The sequence below is a fragment of the Stegastes partitus genome, unplaced genomic scaffold, assembly GCF_000690725.1.
Source record: "Stegastes partitus isolate 25-593 unplaced genomic scaffold, Stegastes_partitus-1.0.2 Scaffold854, whole genome shotgun sequence".
NCBI lineage: Eukaryota > Metazoa > Chordata > Actinopteri > Pomacentridae > Stegastes > Stegastes partitus.
This window is the reverse complement of record NW_007578585.1, coordinates 257486-273607: the sequence shown is the minus strand read 5'-3', so window position 1 is coordinate 273607 and position 16122 is coordinate 257486. Positions and strand designations below refer to the sequence as shown.

The 16122-nt window shown below is 39.9% G+C and overlaps 2 protein-coding genes and 2 non-coding genes across 4 annotated transcripts in view; 2 read left to right on the top strand and 2 right to left on the bottom strand.

Annotated features, from left to right (window-relative positions):
- bpnt2 (3'(2'), 5'-bisphosphate nucleotidase 2) overlaps positions 1–1069 on the bottom strand; it is a 12395-nt gene extending 11326 nt beyond the window's left edge. Inside the window, exon 1 of the mRNA XM_008293048.1 lies at positions 399–1069. Coding sequence (XP_008291270.1) covers positions 399–517 — 119 coding nt within the window. The 5' untranslated portion in view covers positions 518–1069. The remainder of the gene's footprint in view (positions 1–398) is intronic.
- An 840-nt stretch (positions 1070–1909) lies between these two features.
- On the bottom strand, positions 1910–12746 carry dars2 (aspartyl-tRNA synthetase 2, mitochondrial). The gene is made up of 17 exons (XM_008293047.1): positions 12342–12746; positions 11637–11736; positions 10629–10695; positions 10307–10408; positions 9186–9281; positions 8971–9094; positions 8740–8786; positions 8298–8404; positions 7015–7084; positions 6406–6585; positions 5189–5296; positions 4963–5025; positions 4495–4647; positions 4169–4387; positions 3957–4067; positions 3756–3831; positions 1910–2852 (listed from the first exon to the last, which is right to left on the bottom strand). Exons 1-17 carry the CDS (start codon positions 12511–12513, stop codon positions 2659–2661), a joined length of 1989 nt encoding a protein of 662 aa, XP_008291269.1. The 5' UTR covers positions 12514–12746; the 3' UTR covers positions 1910–2658.
- Positions 6822–6893, top strand: trnae-uuc (transfer RNA glutamic acid (anticodon UUC)). Its single transcript has one exon. It is a non-coding gene; the product is annotated as a tRNA-Glu (tRNA).
- On the top strand, positions 9488–9559 carry trnae-uuc (transfer RNA glutamic acid (anticodon UUC)). The gene has a single exon. It is a non-coding gene; the product is annotated as a tRNA-Glu (tRNA).
- Positions 12747–16122: the final 3376 nt, after the last annotated feature.

The following is a 16122-nucleotide window of genomic DNA, read 5'->3' as shown; positions in this document are numbered from 1 at the left end:
CTGGTATCTGATACTGATTTGATTTAGGTTTATTCTTAACTGATAAATAAAACCTGCTTTCATAATTTTCGAAAGCATCCTTATGTCACTTTTACTGTCAACAAACCTTTGCACAGTACTACATATGACAATGTGAGATCGACATGATGCTACTTGCACCACGACCTGATGATCTTCAACAGTAACACCTGCAGGCTCGACAGTTGCTGCAAGAACCTTATCAAGTAATTTGCATACATTACTCATCCAGGAGACTTGATACCTGCTGAGACTCGCTTTCCAGGGAATCAAACGTGTCTTTCCAGCCTCCTATCAGCTCCATATCAATGCTTTTACCTGCACTGCACGTAAACTGAGAGGTAATGTCTAGTTTGATGGTGTACTGTAATGAGACTGACCTGAACGCAGCCAGGCGGCTGGAGATGACCCCGGCATACAGGTGGTAGATTACGCCGACTCCAAGGAGGCAGAACACCGCCACACCGAGCGGAGACAGCCGGATACCCATCGGAGCCATGGCCGCGGGAGGTTTTTGTTAGCAACTAAAAAAGAACCAAACTTGGATCCCAGCAGTGTCCGCAGTGAACCAGGACAGAGAGGTGTAGCGAGCTGACGTGGCTGCCGGAGCAGCAGCAGGGTCCCGGAAAGTCCGCTACCTTTCTGCTTCACACCTGTCGGGGAGGTTTGAGAGAAACACGTCGACTGTCACACAGCAAACAGCCCGAACACGGTTCAACCAAGCTGTCAAATTATCCCGGGAACACACGGGCTAACTCTCATCAGTTGGCTAGCCGCTTAGCATCCTCCGACGTCCGTCTGACGAAATTCACCGAATAACGAGCCGTGGCTTCTGTCCGCAACGACATTCCGTTTCTCGGACAGCTCGGCAGCTCCTTATTCTCGCTGTTAACTCGGTGAAACGAGCCGAGTGTTCGCTGGTGTCGACGGCAGAGCAGAACAATCACATCTCTGTTCAGTCATTTTTCCTCTCTACGTACTCAAAGGTCACCGCCGCTCACTCCTCTTCCGGGTTCACGCTGCTGTCGTCATCAGTCTGGGCTGACGCTACTTTTATCGGTAATTGTTTTAAAGTTGAATTATATCCTCATTAATATCATAAATAAATACTCATATAGCCTATCGTTCTTGTTAAACCTTCACTGCAAGCCATTGTTTACAATTAGAAAAACAAACATTTACTGTATTTCTTCCCATTTATTGTCTTTACACTGTAAAAAAACAAACAACCCCCTCAAAAAAACAGGTTTAACTACCTTTTAAAGACAATTTATTATTTTTATTTTACAGATTTCCATTGTTTGTTTTAAAACATCTTATTTTATATATATTAGCTGTTACTTAAAAAATAACTTGTTTATATTGAGGATTGAAATATTGTAAATAATTTTAGAAATATATTGTACATGCTATTCTACAGTGTCATTTTTCATCCTTGTTATTATTTGTGCTTTTGATGGGCTTTTGCACCTTTTTTCTGTACAGAATTCAAGATTTATTCACTTGTAATGTTATATTTTGTTTTCTGTTTTTTTAAGCTGCCAGAGTACAGAATACAGAGTCTTAATAAGCGCTTCGGCATGTAACTGATTTTGAATGTCACTTCTGACCAACACTTGGCTGAGTCACGACACATTTAGTCTCTTATTCTGCACTACAGAATGGTCTGGCAGCACTTCATTATCATTCTGCGACAGGAAAAAAACACTTTGGCTTGTTTGCATTTCTTTGTATTAGACAGAGTGAAGCAACGACTGCAGCAGGTGGTAGATGTTTTCTATAGTGAAGAGGATTTTGAGAACAGTGAGACACAGATAGCAGAAGGGGTGGAAAATTTCGCCTGTATAGTTGTCAAAAACAGGAAAAATTAGCTGCAGACACCAAAACCACATATTGTACCAGCTGTAGAAATGTTTATTTCTGTAGTACAGTTGGGACACTTTAACACGGAAGTCTATGATGATTGACTCACTTTTGGAGTCAGCCTCAAAAGGGTATTTGAGGAAATGCAGTGAGCTTTAATTTTGGGAGAATGATATCAGATCAAAAAAAAAAAACTTGGACATACAGTATAATAAAGCTCCCTGTATGTTACATTTGGTTTGCATCCCAAGTAATGATCACCAAGGGCAGAAACTGTCACATGCAACACAAACAAGTACATGATGAGCAGCGTTTTAGAGTCAGCAGAATTACAAGTCCTTGAAACATGACCATGTTTTATAGAAACTTTGTTACCAAAGGATGAAGTGAGGCACCACAATTATAAGAAGATGCAGCATCAGTTTCTCCACAATGGCTTTTTCGTTTCCGCTGAGACTTGGTAGAAAGCTTTTCTTCTTTGCTGAACCTATCAGTGTTTCAGATGTCCGCTGCGTTTCCTGTTTCCACACAGCCTTTTCTCTTCATTTCAAACTATCAGTAGTGAGATGCAGCCACAACATCACCTCCTCCTCAGATTCCCTCTTCCTCCTCATCTTTTCTGGCCAGCTGGCAGTGATCCCACAGTCTTCAATTTTGAGCTGCCTGCTGGTCGTCTGCACATCTATGAGTCTTCGTCCTCGCGCTCTCCTCTTTGTTGTCAGGGTTACAGAGATCTGGGAAAACGCTGTCCCTTAATGTGATGTCGCTTTAATCTCCTCACTTCCCCTCTCCTCCTCCTCCTCCTTGCTCAGTTGGCCAGTTGACAGAGATATGATAAGGCTTCAGCTCCTCCTCAGATACTGAGTCAGGTGCTCGGCTCATGAGGTCATGACCACGGAACGATTTGGGGAAGGCGATAACATCACGGATGCTCGGAGCCCCGACCATGATGGAGACCAGTCGATCTAAACCTAGAAAAGCACGAGGAAGTCGTAAGACAACGTGATAAATGAAATAATTTCCACCTTTTTTCAGCTCACTGTAATGTTTGTTTTGAATTTCTAGCAGTATTTTTTACGTATTTAATTCCAACTATGTTTGCTCCACTTAAAGCACCACATTTTCATAAGTAAGTTGCAGAGCATCGAGGGGTGGTGGTTCACTCATTCCTTGACTCCCTCCCAGTTCCTAAATAGGACCAATACGATTTTGAGCAGGAACAGGACTGCAAAAACTAGCATGAATGGTTTACAAAAAAACAAACAAATCCTTAAAAAATGGCAGCTAGGGCGCCAGAAAAACATGTTGAAAAACACTGAAATACTGTAACATTGAATGTTTGTTTTTTTAAAAAAACATGACAATAAGGGTAAATATTTGTAAAATTAAAAATGAAATGAAAATTGTGTTTTCAGTTGTTTAAAATACAGTAAAAATATTGTAATTTTACAGTCACACATTGTAAATGATCAAATTCTGTTTTTTTTACTGTAAACATGTAAATTGTGATTTTACAAGTTTTTATCTGTAGTTTAACAAATCAGGAAAAATCTGTGTAATAACAATGAACTGCACAAAAAAATGGCAGTAGAAAACTGATACAATTTTTTTACAACTCGGCTCACAGGCTGACAAAAATGATAAATCCTAAACTCTTCGATCATCATCATCTTTTTACTGTCATAAACCTCGATCTCTGTCCTTACAGAGGTGTGTTTTCCTTCATTCTTAATGGGAAGTGGATTTCACAGGGCGTTAAACAGTCTGCTAATGACTTATGGTATGCACATGAGGGTTAAAGAACAGTATTAACGCTGTACACTAACTCAGGGAAAACCTAAGCATGCTGCAGGCAGGTGCAGAGTGGATCTTACCCAGAGCAATGCCACCATGAGGCGGCGCTCCTGAAGCCAGAGCCTCCAGCAGGTGGGAGAGAAGGCTGGGATCCTCCTGTAGTAAAAATAAGTTAAAACTATTTACAACCAGTCATTTATCTTCTAAATTTAAGTATCAATACATATCTAATGGTAACATCCAGATCGAGAAAAACAGACTGTTATGAACACATCACTGACCTTGAGGATATTCTTTAAGACATGAAGCTGCTCTGAGGCGTTGTGGATGCGAATGGAGCCTCCTCCGATCTCAGATCCGTTCAACACCAGGTCATAGTGCTGACCGCGAACCTGTGAAGTCCAAAGCACATCACATTAAACTTGATGCATCTCACAGCAGTTTTTTATTTCTACACACCTAAACATTAATTTTACAGGCACTATATGAGCACCTTGTGTGGCTCTGTGTAGAGTAGGTGAGCGTCCTCTGGCAGTGCGGCTGTAAACGGATGATGTGCTGACTCCAGCTCCTCTGGATCATCTTCTTTCGGCACAAAGAGAGGGAAGTCCACGACCCACAGGAAGTGGAAGGCCGAAGCGTCGCGGATTGAAACGCCATGAGACTCCAGCAGCTGAGCAGACTGCAGGCGAAGATTACCCAGCAACGGACGCTGTGAGCAGAGAGACAAATGAGGAACATGTATTCAGCGTTATCTTTCCTGGCTGTGTTTTCCCACCTTCTCCCCTTCATCAGTCTGATCTAATCTAAATGTCTCACCACAGTGTGGAGGGAGCCGGCAGCTATCAGCAGCAGGTCTCCTGGTTTGGCTTCAGTTCTCTTCAGCAGATTATCTGTGACGGAGGCTGACAGCAGCTTCTTCAGGGGAGACTTTAAAGTCCCGTCTGCTCTGAGCAGCACCAGGCTCAGCTCCTTCAGACAAAATGTACACGCAGGAATATTAAAATACACTCCTGCAATGAAACTTTGCAAAGTTTCTATGGCTCCATTTGTGTTCAGGTTGTATTAGAGAAGTGCTGCTGATCCACAGCATCTGGTACAGGGTAGTAAGTGGTGTTGATATGGGATTGCTTAACTCTTGTTTTAACTCTGCAGCTTATATAGTCGTTAAAATGCATATTAGAAGGAAAAACTTTAATGACACTGTAACTGCACACACATGGGACATACAATCACAGGACAGACATGAAGGTAAAGGAAGAGAAAAAGAAGGAATGATAAACCTACCTGCCCAAACTGAGTCTTGGCTGTTTGTTTCAGTTCTTCCAACTCTTTCCCAGTGAGAACTTTCTGTGATCAGACACCAGACACAGGGCATCATTTGAGACAGACAAATGTAAGACAATCAAAACACAGTTTACATTCACTCTTATTGTCTCCTTATTGTACCAAACCAAGAACTGTATGCATGTTCTACAGCACTTTCTGCCAGAGGAAAAGGTTTTGTTCTTACTGCTCCACTGGGGACACAGATGGCCTGAACGGAGCCTCCTGGTTGGCTGAGAGCTGATCGGAGGAATTCAATTTCCGTGGATGAGAAAACATCACTGAGGTCTATCAGCTGGACGGACAAGAACAAAGACAAAGATTCAGACGAGGAGACAGACATGTAGAAAAAAAGATAAACATCTTCGATACAGGATCATTTTCGGCCTTCAACGGCAATAGTTTTTAGTTTACAGTCAGGTTGTTTGAATGAAAACAGCCCCATTATTCCAGAGACAGTAGTAATGGTATTACAGTCAACAAAAGCTTCAGTTCTGGCTGTTTTACCCTCAGAAAAAAAGCTTAACTAGGAAGCCACTTTAAGGGTTCAAAATCCCGAGAAATATAAATCAGACAGCCATGAAATTAGACGAGGACACACAAAATTATTTCCAGCACATCCAAAGAAATCAAATGGTTAGAGCAGAGGCCAAATATTTAATTACTGGCCCTTGACAATGGAAGAAAGTGTCCAATTTTCAAACGAGGGTTGTATTGGGGTCCTACAAAACCTCCAATAAGTGCATATATATGGATGTATCCATTTCTTACTAAAAATACAGCCTTTGGTCGACACTTCACCAACTTTTGAGGCCTCTAACATCAGTAGAATTTGATTTGTGGTAAGTATTGTAAGCCAAGGTTCTAGTTTTTGTTATTTTCACATGACAAAATGGTGATGTAGACTCATTAGTTGGACCACCAAAACTGTTGTGCATAGAAATCTATGTATTGACATCATATGTGCAAAGTTCCAAGTTGCTTCCATGTTGTCTTCATGTTGAAATTAAGCAACATATGAGGATATACTATAATGTACAAGAAACAAATATACTAGAAACAAAAACTGAACAGAGAAACTGATGATAATTCAACCACTGAAAACTATTTTGTCTGTGTCCTCACCAAATTTAAGTTATATTTCATGAGATACTGAAGTCCTAAAATGGTTTCCCTGTGAAGATGTTTTTTGAGTTTAAAAATACTAAATTCTAGTCTACAAACATATGGGACTCTCAAAATTCTGCTAATATTTTACAGAAATTAGCTTTTGGTCCCAAATAACAAAAGAAAGTAAACTCTACAGTAACTCTTAAAGTCTAAAAGTAAAGTTAAAAGTAAACTCTGAATTCCATCTGAATTGGCACAAACTGACCCATCATTGAGCCTGAATAAACTGCTCACCTTCATGCTGAACCTGGTGTCAGGTTTGTCCACACCATAGTCCCGCATGGCCTCTTCATGTTTCATAACCTGGAAAGGAACCTTAATGGGACCTTTCTCTGCAGGCCAGGAGTGATGCAGCAAACCCTCCACCAGGGATATGATACCTGCCTGGTCCACAAAAGACATCTCTATGTCCACCTGGGAGAGACAAGGACAGGATCTGTCAGTTTCAACCAAACCATTCAGATAACACATTGATTCAGGCTGTTTAACTAAAGTCCAGGTCCAAAGGGATGAAAAACAGGAAAATACTGATCTAGTTTATCAGTTAGTTGAAGTGAACATGCAGAAGCAATAAAAAAAGCAGAAAGTCATTTGAAACCAAAACCACTGCCATGAATCGTCCATATTTACGTTTTCAATGACATATGTATTCCCATATGGTCTAGCGGTTAGGATTCCTGGTTTTCACCCAGGCGGCCTGGGTTCAACTCCCGGTATGGGAACAAACATTTACCTAACTGTGATGGTGAGCCCTGACTGTTCTGCACAAAATACATTGCCATGTGGTTTATACATATGCAAAAACAACAACAACAAAAAAAGCAGCATGAGCCTCTGTCATACTTGGGTGAACTCAGGCTGCCTGTCTGGTTTGGAGCCTTCATCTCTGTAGCAGCGAGCTATCTGGAAGTACCTGCAACAGATGAGCAAGACAAACACTGTTGGTCATTACAGCCTGCTTTGGTTGATCTTCTGCTTACTCATGAAACATTTAAATCAGAAACAGCAAAACACAAACTCATGTGACCAGTTTACAGCTTTACTTGTGTTCTAGTTAGACCAGCAGCTAATCTTAGTTTACAGTCGATGTCGTATAACTTTACGACTTTATGACCCCTCTATTAATGTTACTGTTACACTGCTTTAACTTGGATCGGATTGTTCCTTATCTTGAAGGAAGGATGGAAAGATTTGCATTGACTCTCATCACTGCATCAATGTTGTTTTCCATGCATTTGTACTTTGTACTTTATTTTGAAAGTGTAAGCATTACAAAGCAAAAACAAAAGTCACGTGATGAAGTTGTGATGCAAGAATTGAATAAAACAAAGCAGCCAGATCAGTGGAGAAGAAGCTGTTTTCCCACCACAAGAGGGCAGAGCTCCATGTCAGAGTGATGTAACTGCACACAGCTGGTATTATGGAAAAGACACAGCTCTTCAGAAAGTCTACAAACACCAGCCACGGTCTGCTGTTGGTCATTTGTTTAATTGTGCAAGTCTTAAGAGAAGATAATAGACAGAAGATAACTCTTTACAAATCCCTCAGCAGGAAGACTTGCAGAGTTACAGCAGCAAAAGGAAAGACCAAAAATGCAGATATATCAGGAGAAAAATAAAATAAAGAAGTAATATACAATTGACATTGTACAGTTTTTCTACATGTAGAAAGTCAAGATATTGCACAGAGTCCTCTGAATGTCAAAAATAATAATATTGCACATTCTACATGTAGAAAAACACTGACATTGGACAGGTTCTTCCATGAGTAAAAATATTAATACAGAGATTTTTATATGTTCATAATGCATAGGGTTGAATGCTTGCATGTCCTCTGTTGTTTTTCAAATTCAACAAAACCATAGGACCGTGGTTGTGTAGCATTATTTGTAATTGACACTGAATTGTATGGACAGGATGCAGATAAGAATAGGATCAGTGGCATAAACACAACACTACTGCTGGTTGTTCCTGCTGGTTAATGACTTTAAGGCAATGATATTTTACATTTTATGATACTTACTGACTCCTCCTGAGGGAAACATCTGTCTCTTGAGCCACTAAATGCTCCACGACGTTCACCTACTGTCAGATATCAAGCAGCGAGTGTAGTGTAGCTACACCCACCTGTCGACACCAGCCACCATCAGAAGCTGTTTGAACTGCTGTGGACTCTGAGGTAGAGAGTAAAACAGACCCGGCTCTCTGGATGGAACCACAAACTCCTTGGCTCCCTAAAACACACACAGGTATACAAAATCTGAGGCTCGTTTAAATATCAGGCATGATATTTGATAGATGTGTGATGAAGATACTGTGTTCAACTTAAGAAACAAAAAGACTTACATTTAAAAAAAATAAAAATAAAATCAAGTGACTATGTGGAGACAGGCTATAAAATACTATCTAAACCATAAAGAAATTATATTGATGATTACCTAGAAATAGTATTTTTTCTTAAACCTTGAAGATAAATTCTTCCTTTTTGTGCATGTTTGTGCATAACATGGTAAATGTAGCTTTGATTCAGTGATATTGAAATCCCTAAAAGCTCCATGAAGAATCTTACCCCTGGTGTTCTTTTGAACAAAGTAGGCGTTTCCACGTCCACAAAATCTAAAAATTTAAGAAAAGAACACATCAGGTCACATTACAGGAAGAGGAGGCAGGATTCTGTTTCTGGTTTCAGGCAGCAACAACAGTAACAGTACACTTGTAAATGTTGTTCAAACTGAAAAAAATAGCCACAACCATGAAAAAAGACTTAGCCAGCAGGGGAAATGATTCTTATTCTCCGTACCGTGCACATTACAGAGATATTCTCTCATCTTCATCACCAGCTGAGATCTCAGTCTGAGGTTTTTCTGCATCTGCGACGACCTCAGGTCCAGGTAACGATACTGCATCCGCAAAGCCTCTGATTTCTGTACAGTCAACCAAACGAGTCTAGATTATTAACTACTAATAAAGAACATGGGCTCAACAGTACACATACACGTGACATGAATCACTTACTTTGACAAAGTCTTTAATTTCAAAAGACAGCTTCTGGCAGACATTAAAAACCTGCACATCTTCAGCCAGAACTTCTATTTCTCCTGTTGGCATCCCCTGATTGGAACACAGCAAAATAAGAAGAAAGGACGTCAGATTGAGAAGTAGCCGCTTCAGAGATTTGCTGAACATCTAAGGTCCGAGGATATATTTCAACAATCCTTTAAAATACCCTGAAAGTTCTCATTTACACTGCTAAGGACACTTAAATGAACTCATAGAACGCGAATCCATTGATTTAACCTCAGCTAAGTAACACACAGTCCCATATGGTCTAGCGGTTAGGATTCCTGGTTTTCACCCAGGCGGCCCGGGTTCGACTCCCGGTATGGGAACTGATCTTTATGCAACTTTCCTGCAATCAAATCGATGGCTGTCTCAGATTCAGACATCCTGGGTGTCATCTGAACAAGTTCAGGAACCGAATCCTGTTATCTCACTCATATGTGTCGCAAAACAACTCCATTACTCAAAGTAGTTTTACCGTGTTTGAGCAAAATGGTTAGGTGAGCTGGTGTGCTCGAGCTGCAGCATGTGGGAGAGGATCAGTGTAGAGTAACACTGGGGCTTCATGGAGCAGCACATTTTAGAGTAAAGTCATGGTATACAGTCATATTTAAGCCATTTTAAGGCAGGAATAGATTATGTTAATTAAAACGGCTTCAGTGACAGGTGAGAGACTCCAAAATACCCTCAAAGTTCCTATTTACATTCTTGCAGAGAAAATAATTTTTAAAATGAGTCAGATGAGAGCTGAAATGTTTTCTAACAGATTTATAACTGCATTCAATAGCTGAGGTTCACATTTGTTGTGTTGGAGGACACAAAGAAACAAAGTCATTCTTGATAAACAATACATGCAAACAGTGCATCACACAAAGTACATAAATTGTGGCAACTGTAGCTCCAACATAAAACAATAATAATAACTGGAGCGGGAAAAAAAATCCATTACATCCACAGTCCAAACAGTCTTCAATAAATGCTTTCTTGTTTAAATAACAAAATTGTTTTAACAGTGCTGAATGTCCTCATATGAATAAGATGAGCTGTCTATTAGTGTGTATAAAAATCACACAAACCTTGTTCTCTTGTCCCGCTGGTCGTTTTCTGACTGTTCCTGTAACCTTGACGACAGACTCGACTGTCAGATCACACAGCACTGCTTTCAAGTTACTTGCAGACTTAAAAAAGACGGAGAAAATTGTTACGTTTCTGTGATTTAAGCACAGATTTTACATTATGACCCTGTGCTTTGTGAGCAGTAAATTCAACTTGTCTGTGTTGAAAATAGTTTTATGCTACTATCAATAGCTTTGTATCAGTATCATTAACAATTAGTCATTCGTCATGATAAAAATAATAACAGAGTGTGTTGTGGTTTTTAATTGTTTTCTTCCATACTTGTTCCTGAGGAATTAGAACTTGTGTCAAGCCGCTGAAATCTCGCAGGATGACAAACAGGTCTTGTCTGTTGGAGACAAACACATTGTTAATGTACAATTTTGCAAGAAGTTCAGTGGGAGAATGACAGTTAAAAAGAGCTTGAGCCCTGACATTAATGTAAAAGGAACTACTGACTTTCTACTCTCATCAAACAAACAACTACAGGGCATGAACATGCTGTGTGCAGTTTACTGGAACTACTGAACTTTTAGCCATGTCAGTGGTCCAACACTCAGCACTCAGTGGTCGTCTCAACTACAATATCTCCAATATGGGACGGATTGGGGGCTGCAAGGTGGATTGGCGGTTAGCGCCGTTGCCTCGCAGCAAGAAGGTCGTCAGTTTGCGTCCTGGTGAGGACACTCGGGATTTTTCTGCACGGAGTTTGCATGTTCTCCCCGTGCAGCGTGGGTTCTCTCCAGGTTCTCTGGCTTCCTCCCACACAGTCCAAAACCATGTTGAGGTTAATTGGTGATTCTAAATTGTCCGTAGGTGTGAATGTGAGTGTGCTTGGTTGTCTGTCTCTAAGTGTAGCCCTGCGATAGACTGGTGACCTGTCCAGGGTGTCCCCTGCCTTCACCCTAAGTCGGCTGGGATAGACTCCAGCCCCCCCATGACCCTAGTGAGGATTAAGCGGTGTATAGATGATGGATGGATGGATGGATGGATGGGGCGGATTGAATTTTTCCCGGAGGATGATTCTTATGACTATATTTATAAACATGTTATAATGTCCCACATCCAAAGATGACACCTTTAAACATCTTGCTCAGAAATACTCACTACCGTGTTTGCATGTTTACGAGCAAAACTGAGGGGCAGAAATGAGAAAATATTTGACCATTTCACTTTTTAAAAAATGACTAATTTGTTCATCAGAATGGTGCAGATCATTGATTTCAGTTGAATAATGGACTCATCTATGTTGTTTATGGTTCAGCAGCAGCACACAAGCACCAGTAATACCTGAGATACTGGACCCAACCACACAGAGTGACTTTCTCTCCCACATGATCTGATCGGAGTTCTCCACAGGTGTGACTCCTGAAGGACAAACTGCTGGGACCTGATGACAAAACAGAGTTAGGAAGGTTACATCTGGAGTAGTTGGTCGTCTTTTCCAATTACTTAAATACGTGTCGGCTTTAACTGGTGGTACTAAAAGCTGCAATGAAGATGACAGATTTTTGATGTGGACAATTTTGGTCTTTTTTAAAATTATAGTCAACATGTAAATTAATACTTCTTTCTGTGATTTCACCAAATACTATCCATAACTTAACAAAACAGGAAAAAGCTGTAAAATAATAGTGAAAAAACATTTACACTATTTTTCAGTCTTTAATATATACATACAAATGTACAAATAGCTGCAAAAATAATTACATCTTTTCTGATTTAAATGCAGTAAAATTGGAATTTTGTAGTCACACATTGTGAATGAACACATTACCATTCATGAACATACAGTTTTGATCTGTTCACAGCCAGCATGTAAACTGATGTTTCTTTCCTGTGATTTTACTAGATATTATCTGTAAATGACCAAAAGAGGGAAAACCTGTATAATAGCAGTAAACTGTTCATAAAAACAACTTTCAAAACTGTTTTCAAAAGTTCACATTTTCCCAGTGCAGCTGCCCCATCCAGCAGTCAGAGGTCAGTCAGTACCTGAGGAGGCGGCGGCTCTGTTCAGTCCCGCTGAGCAGCTCACATGTCTGGGCTGAGCTCTGAGCGGCAGCCGTCCTTGACTGGAGGTCGAAGCGGAGCTCGGACACCGAACACGGACAGCTCTGACTCCGTTAAACAGCCTCTGGAGCACAAGCCTGCCGTTTGCTGCCATCTCTTATACACACAACGTGAAGCTCCGGTTATTTAACGCTATTCCGTCATGACTGTGTCCCGGCAGCGCGTGCGGCTGTTCGTAGAAAACAAACGACTGCTGTTCTCACCAACACCGTCAGAAAACGATTCCCGCCTGGTGTGACGCCTTCATTTACCCGTGGAGGACAAACACTGACAGCCGGACACTCTTCACCAGGTCAGGAAACCTGTGCAGCCGCCGTCCCTGCTTCTGCTCCCGGTTCCGCGTCTCGGTCAATCCCGGTCCTGACTGTGTCCTAAGCCATGTGGATGAGCTGCTGTGAGTCGCTGCTCATCAGCTCGACAATCATCCGGTTGTTTAGGAGTCTGAGCTGCGTGAGGTGTGACGTCATGACGCTAAGGCCAAAGTAGTCGATGTGAGACATGATCGATTTAAAGACCCCCTCTGTTGATAATCCAACTTCTTTCTTTTCTTTTTCTTTCTTTCTTTTTTTTTTTTCCTTAAACGGTTAACATGCAATTTAATATTTTTTTCTGCGATTTCATTTGTTATTATTTTTAATTTAACAAAATTGGGAAGATTTGTAAAATACTAGTTACCATAATAATAATATTTAAAAATTTTCAGTCTTTAGTATGTACATACATACATACAAGTATCAATAAAATATTGATATTTTTGATATATTCTACTATTTTATAGTCACACAATATAAAAGAACAAACTAGGACGTTATTTAATTTTGTTTTTTGTTTTTTGTTTTTTACAGTCAATGCATAAATTCAAACTTTTTTTCTGTGATAATCCAACATTTTGCTTTCTTGATACGTCCATATGGTGTTTTTATATGATGGAAGACATATCATGAGAAAAAATAATCAGTAAACCCCATGATTGAGCACTTCCACCTTGAAACTGAATGACAATCTTAAAAACAGGGATTCACAGTTTCGTAGGTAAGAACCCAAGGAACCAGTCCTGTCAACGCACAGGATACAGCTTTATCTATCCCATCTGTATATTTTATACTGTATATGTATGTACAATGCAAAATAAACTGCCTGACCTAAATTTTAAGGCTGAACCTGTAAAATTACCTGACTAATTTAAAAATGTGTGTTAGCACCTACAAAATTGCACATTAAAATGAATGCAAATGTTCCCAACAAATAAGTATATTGGCAACAGTGAGAAAGAAGAGCTCCTAGTAACCTCATATCAGACCCATGTTGTTTCAGAGCTGAAAATACCTGCAGCAAGGTACAGGGAGATTGTTATTAACATCATTATTGTTATTGTCATTAAAACTCTGGTCCTGGTGGGGGTGCTAATGTACTTGCAATATAACTGCCGGCAGCCCAGTTGAGAAGGAGAACACACTGAACTATATGTTATACATTAAAAAATGATTTAAGCAATTTCTTTTGGATCAAACAGAGTGAAGAATAGTTACCAGATTAAGAACTGGACATACTGTGCCAAAGGGTGATTTAAAGAGTTGAAAGATGTCCAAGTGCAACTGTGATCAGTGTCAACAATGAGACACTGTGCATTACGTTTTATTCCACTATGATCAATCTTCAGAGGAAAGGTGGGAAATCGTTTCAAAGAACTACTGTTAAATGGAGCAGGGTGCACTTACAACTGTGATGTAGCATCTAAGGAGAAGAGTATTAACTGAATAGACTCTGCTTGAGATTCTGTCTGATATTATGCGTCTGCAGTACAGGAGGCTGCAGATTCAGGACCACACCTCCAGGACCTTTGTTTTTACGACAGCCACATCGACTGAAGAGTGTGTCCACATTCCACCGAAATACTCCTCTTTGTCCAAGTACTTACACATTTGAAGGTTTAGTTTACCCAAATAGTACTTTCTAACTAATGAGTTATAGTTAGTATAGATGTCTTCCATCCAAAATAATCCTCTGTCCTGAACTCAACCTGGTTGTTCTGAGTTACATGTTAAGCAAGTGGTGCAATTAACATAATTGGGCCATCATCAGGCAAAATAATGATGCAATCATATGCTGTGGCCTGATTTAAGAGGTTGAACCAAGTCAAGACACAAACACACTGGCAAAACTTTGCTGTTCAATTTAATTTTCAATTAATTTTTATTTATATAGCCCCAATTCACAATATGTGTCATTTCATAGTACTTCACATAGTAAGGTGAAGACCTTACAAATTTTAACTAAAGAACAGAAAACCCAACAATCCAAAGTTGTTATTTGGATTTCCTATGAGAAAGCAGTCGCTGGCAGTGGGAAGGAACCAAAAAAAACCCAGAAAAAAGAAACCTCTTAACGGGGAGGGGAAAAAACTCCAATAGAACCAGACTCAGGGAAGGTGACCATCTGCCTCAACCAGCTGGGTGGTGTTCACCTGAAGACTGCTGGGAATTGTTTTTATTGTTAATCAAACCTTTTTTTTCTCACATTTAGTATTCATGCTGTAATTGTTGATCTTTCTCCTCTTAAGAGGTTTTATTCCTAAAAAAAAAAATTACTTTATCTGATTTAACTGCGTCACTCCCTCACCCTGCCTCAAGCGCCTGACGTTTGAATAGCAGCTCTGCTGCAGACTTTGGTGCCACTTTCAGTATTAATAATTTTACTGTGAGAGTGTGAATGAAAGTGTGAACCAGTTTATTATTATGTGCTCTACAAATCTAGAGCTCTACTCTCAACTTCATCCTGCTCTAACAGGTTTGGGCGATGCTTTCACTGGGGCAATCCTGACAATAGTCACAACCAGAGAATGTTTGTTTGATAGCTTAGGAAGTCAACAAGCTGTATAACTAATAAATTACTGTAGCTTAATCTCTGTCAACCTGGAGTTGAACCCAAATCACCGTGAGTTGGCTTCATCTTATCATGTCAGCATGAGTTTGCATCATTTTATCATTCTGTCATTGTTCAATGAGGGGAGCTGGTGCTAACATTTGCTTTTAAAGCCAACAACAGTGATGAGGCGAATATCGTTGTGCATTCCGAAATCAAAGTTAACACAATTTTAAAAAACAAGATCAGTATTCACAATATGCATATATGCACTACCGTATATATGTATACAGTCTGCACAAAGGTGTTGCTATATATATATGTCTATTATACACATTTTGTATTGTGTATATATGCAAATAAAGTTTCATCCAACTCCAACAGCATGTCAGCAGAGGACTGAACTTGCACAGAACTGCTAATATTCTTTGGATATCTATACAGAAAATCTGTTCATATGCTAATTTTGTATAAATGTCTTGAAATAATAGCTGAAAGTCACTTTCTCTTTTTTGCTCTTCTTTTGCAGCCTCCTCTCCTGTGGATACTGTTTACTTGACTCTGTCACGTTAAATGCAATTGGATCTTTATGACCAGTAGAAACAGACTTCTCCACAAATCTGCAGATGAAACAACTTGAGGAAGAACAAATATGAAAGGGGAACTGGAGCAAACTGCACTGACTAACATTTCAACACTACTGTGTCTCCATCAGAATAGACAAAGACATGAATCAAACATGTTTGATCAAACTAAACAAAGTGTGCAACTTTTACTGTCTGTTTGGACGATCAGTTTAAACTACAGACCTTGTACTTCGGTGACATGCCATCAGATAAGG

Bases quoted from the DNA above. Each gene is read 5' to 3' on its own strand.
- dars2 (XM_008293047.1), bottom strand. From the start codon at position 12,513: ATGGCAGCAAACGGCAGGCTTGTGCTCCAGAGGCTGTTTAACGGAGTC. The intron at 9,282-10,306 runs GTTTGTGTGATT...TGTTCCAATCAG, and splicing joins CAGCGGGACAAGAGAACAAG to GGGATGCCAACAGGAGAAAT. The intron at 5,026-5,188 runs GTAAGAACAAAA...GTCTGATCACAG, and splicing joins TCTGTGTCCCCAGTGGAGCA to AAAGTTCTCACTGGGAAAGA.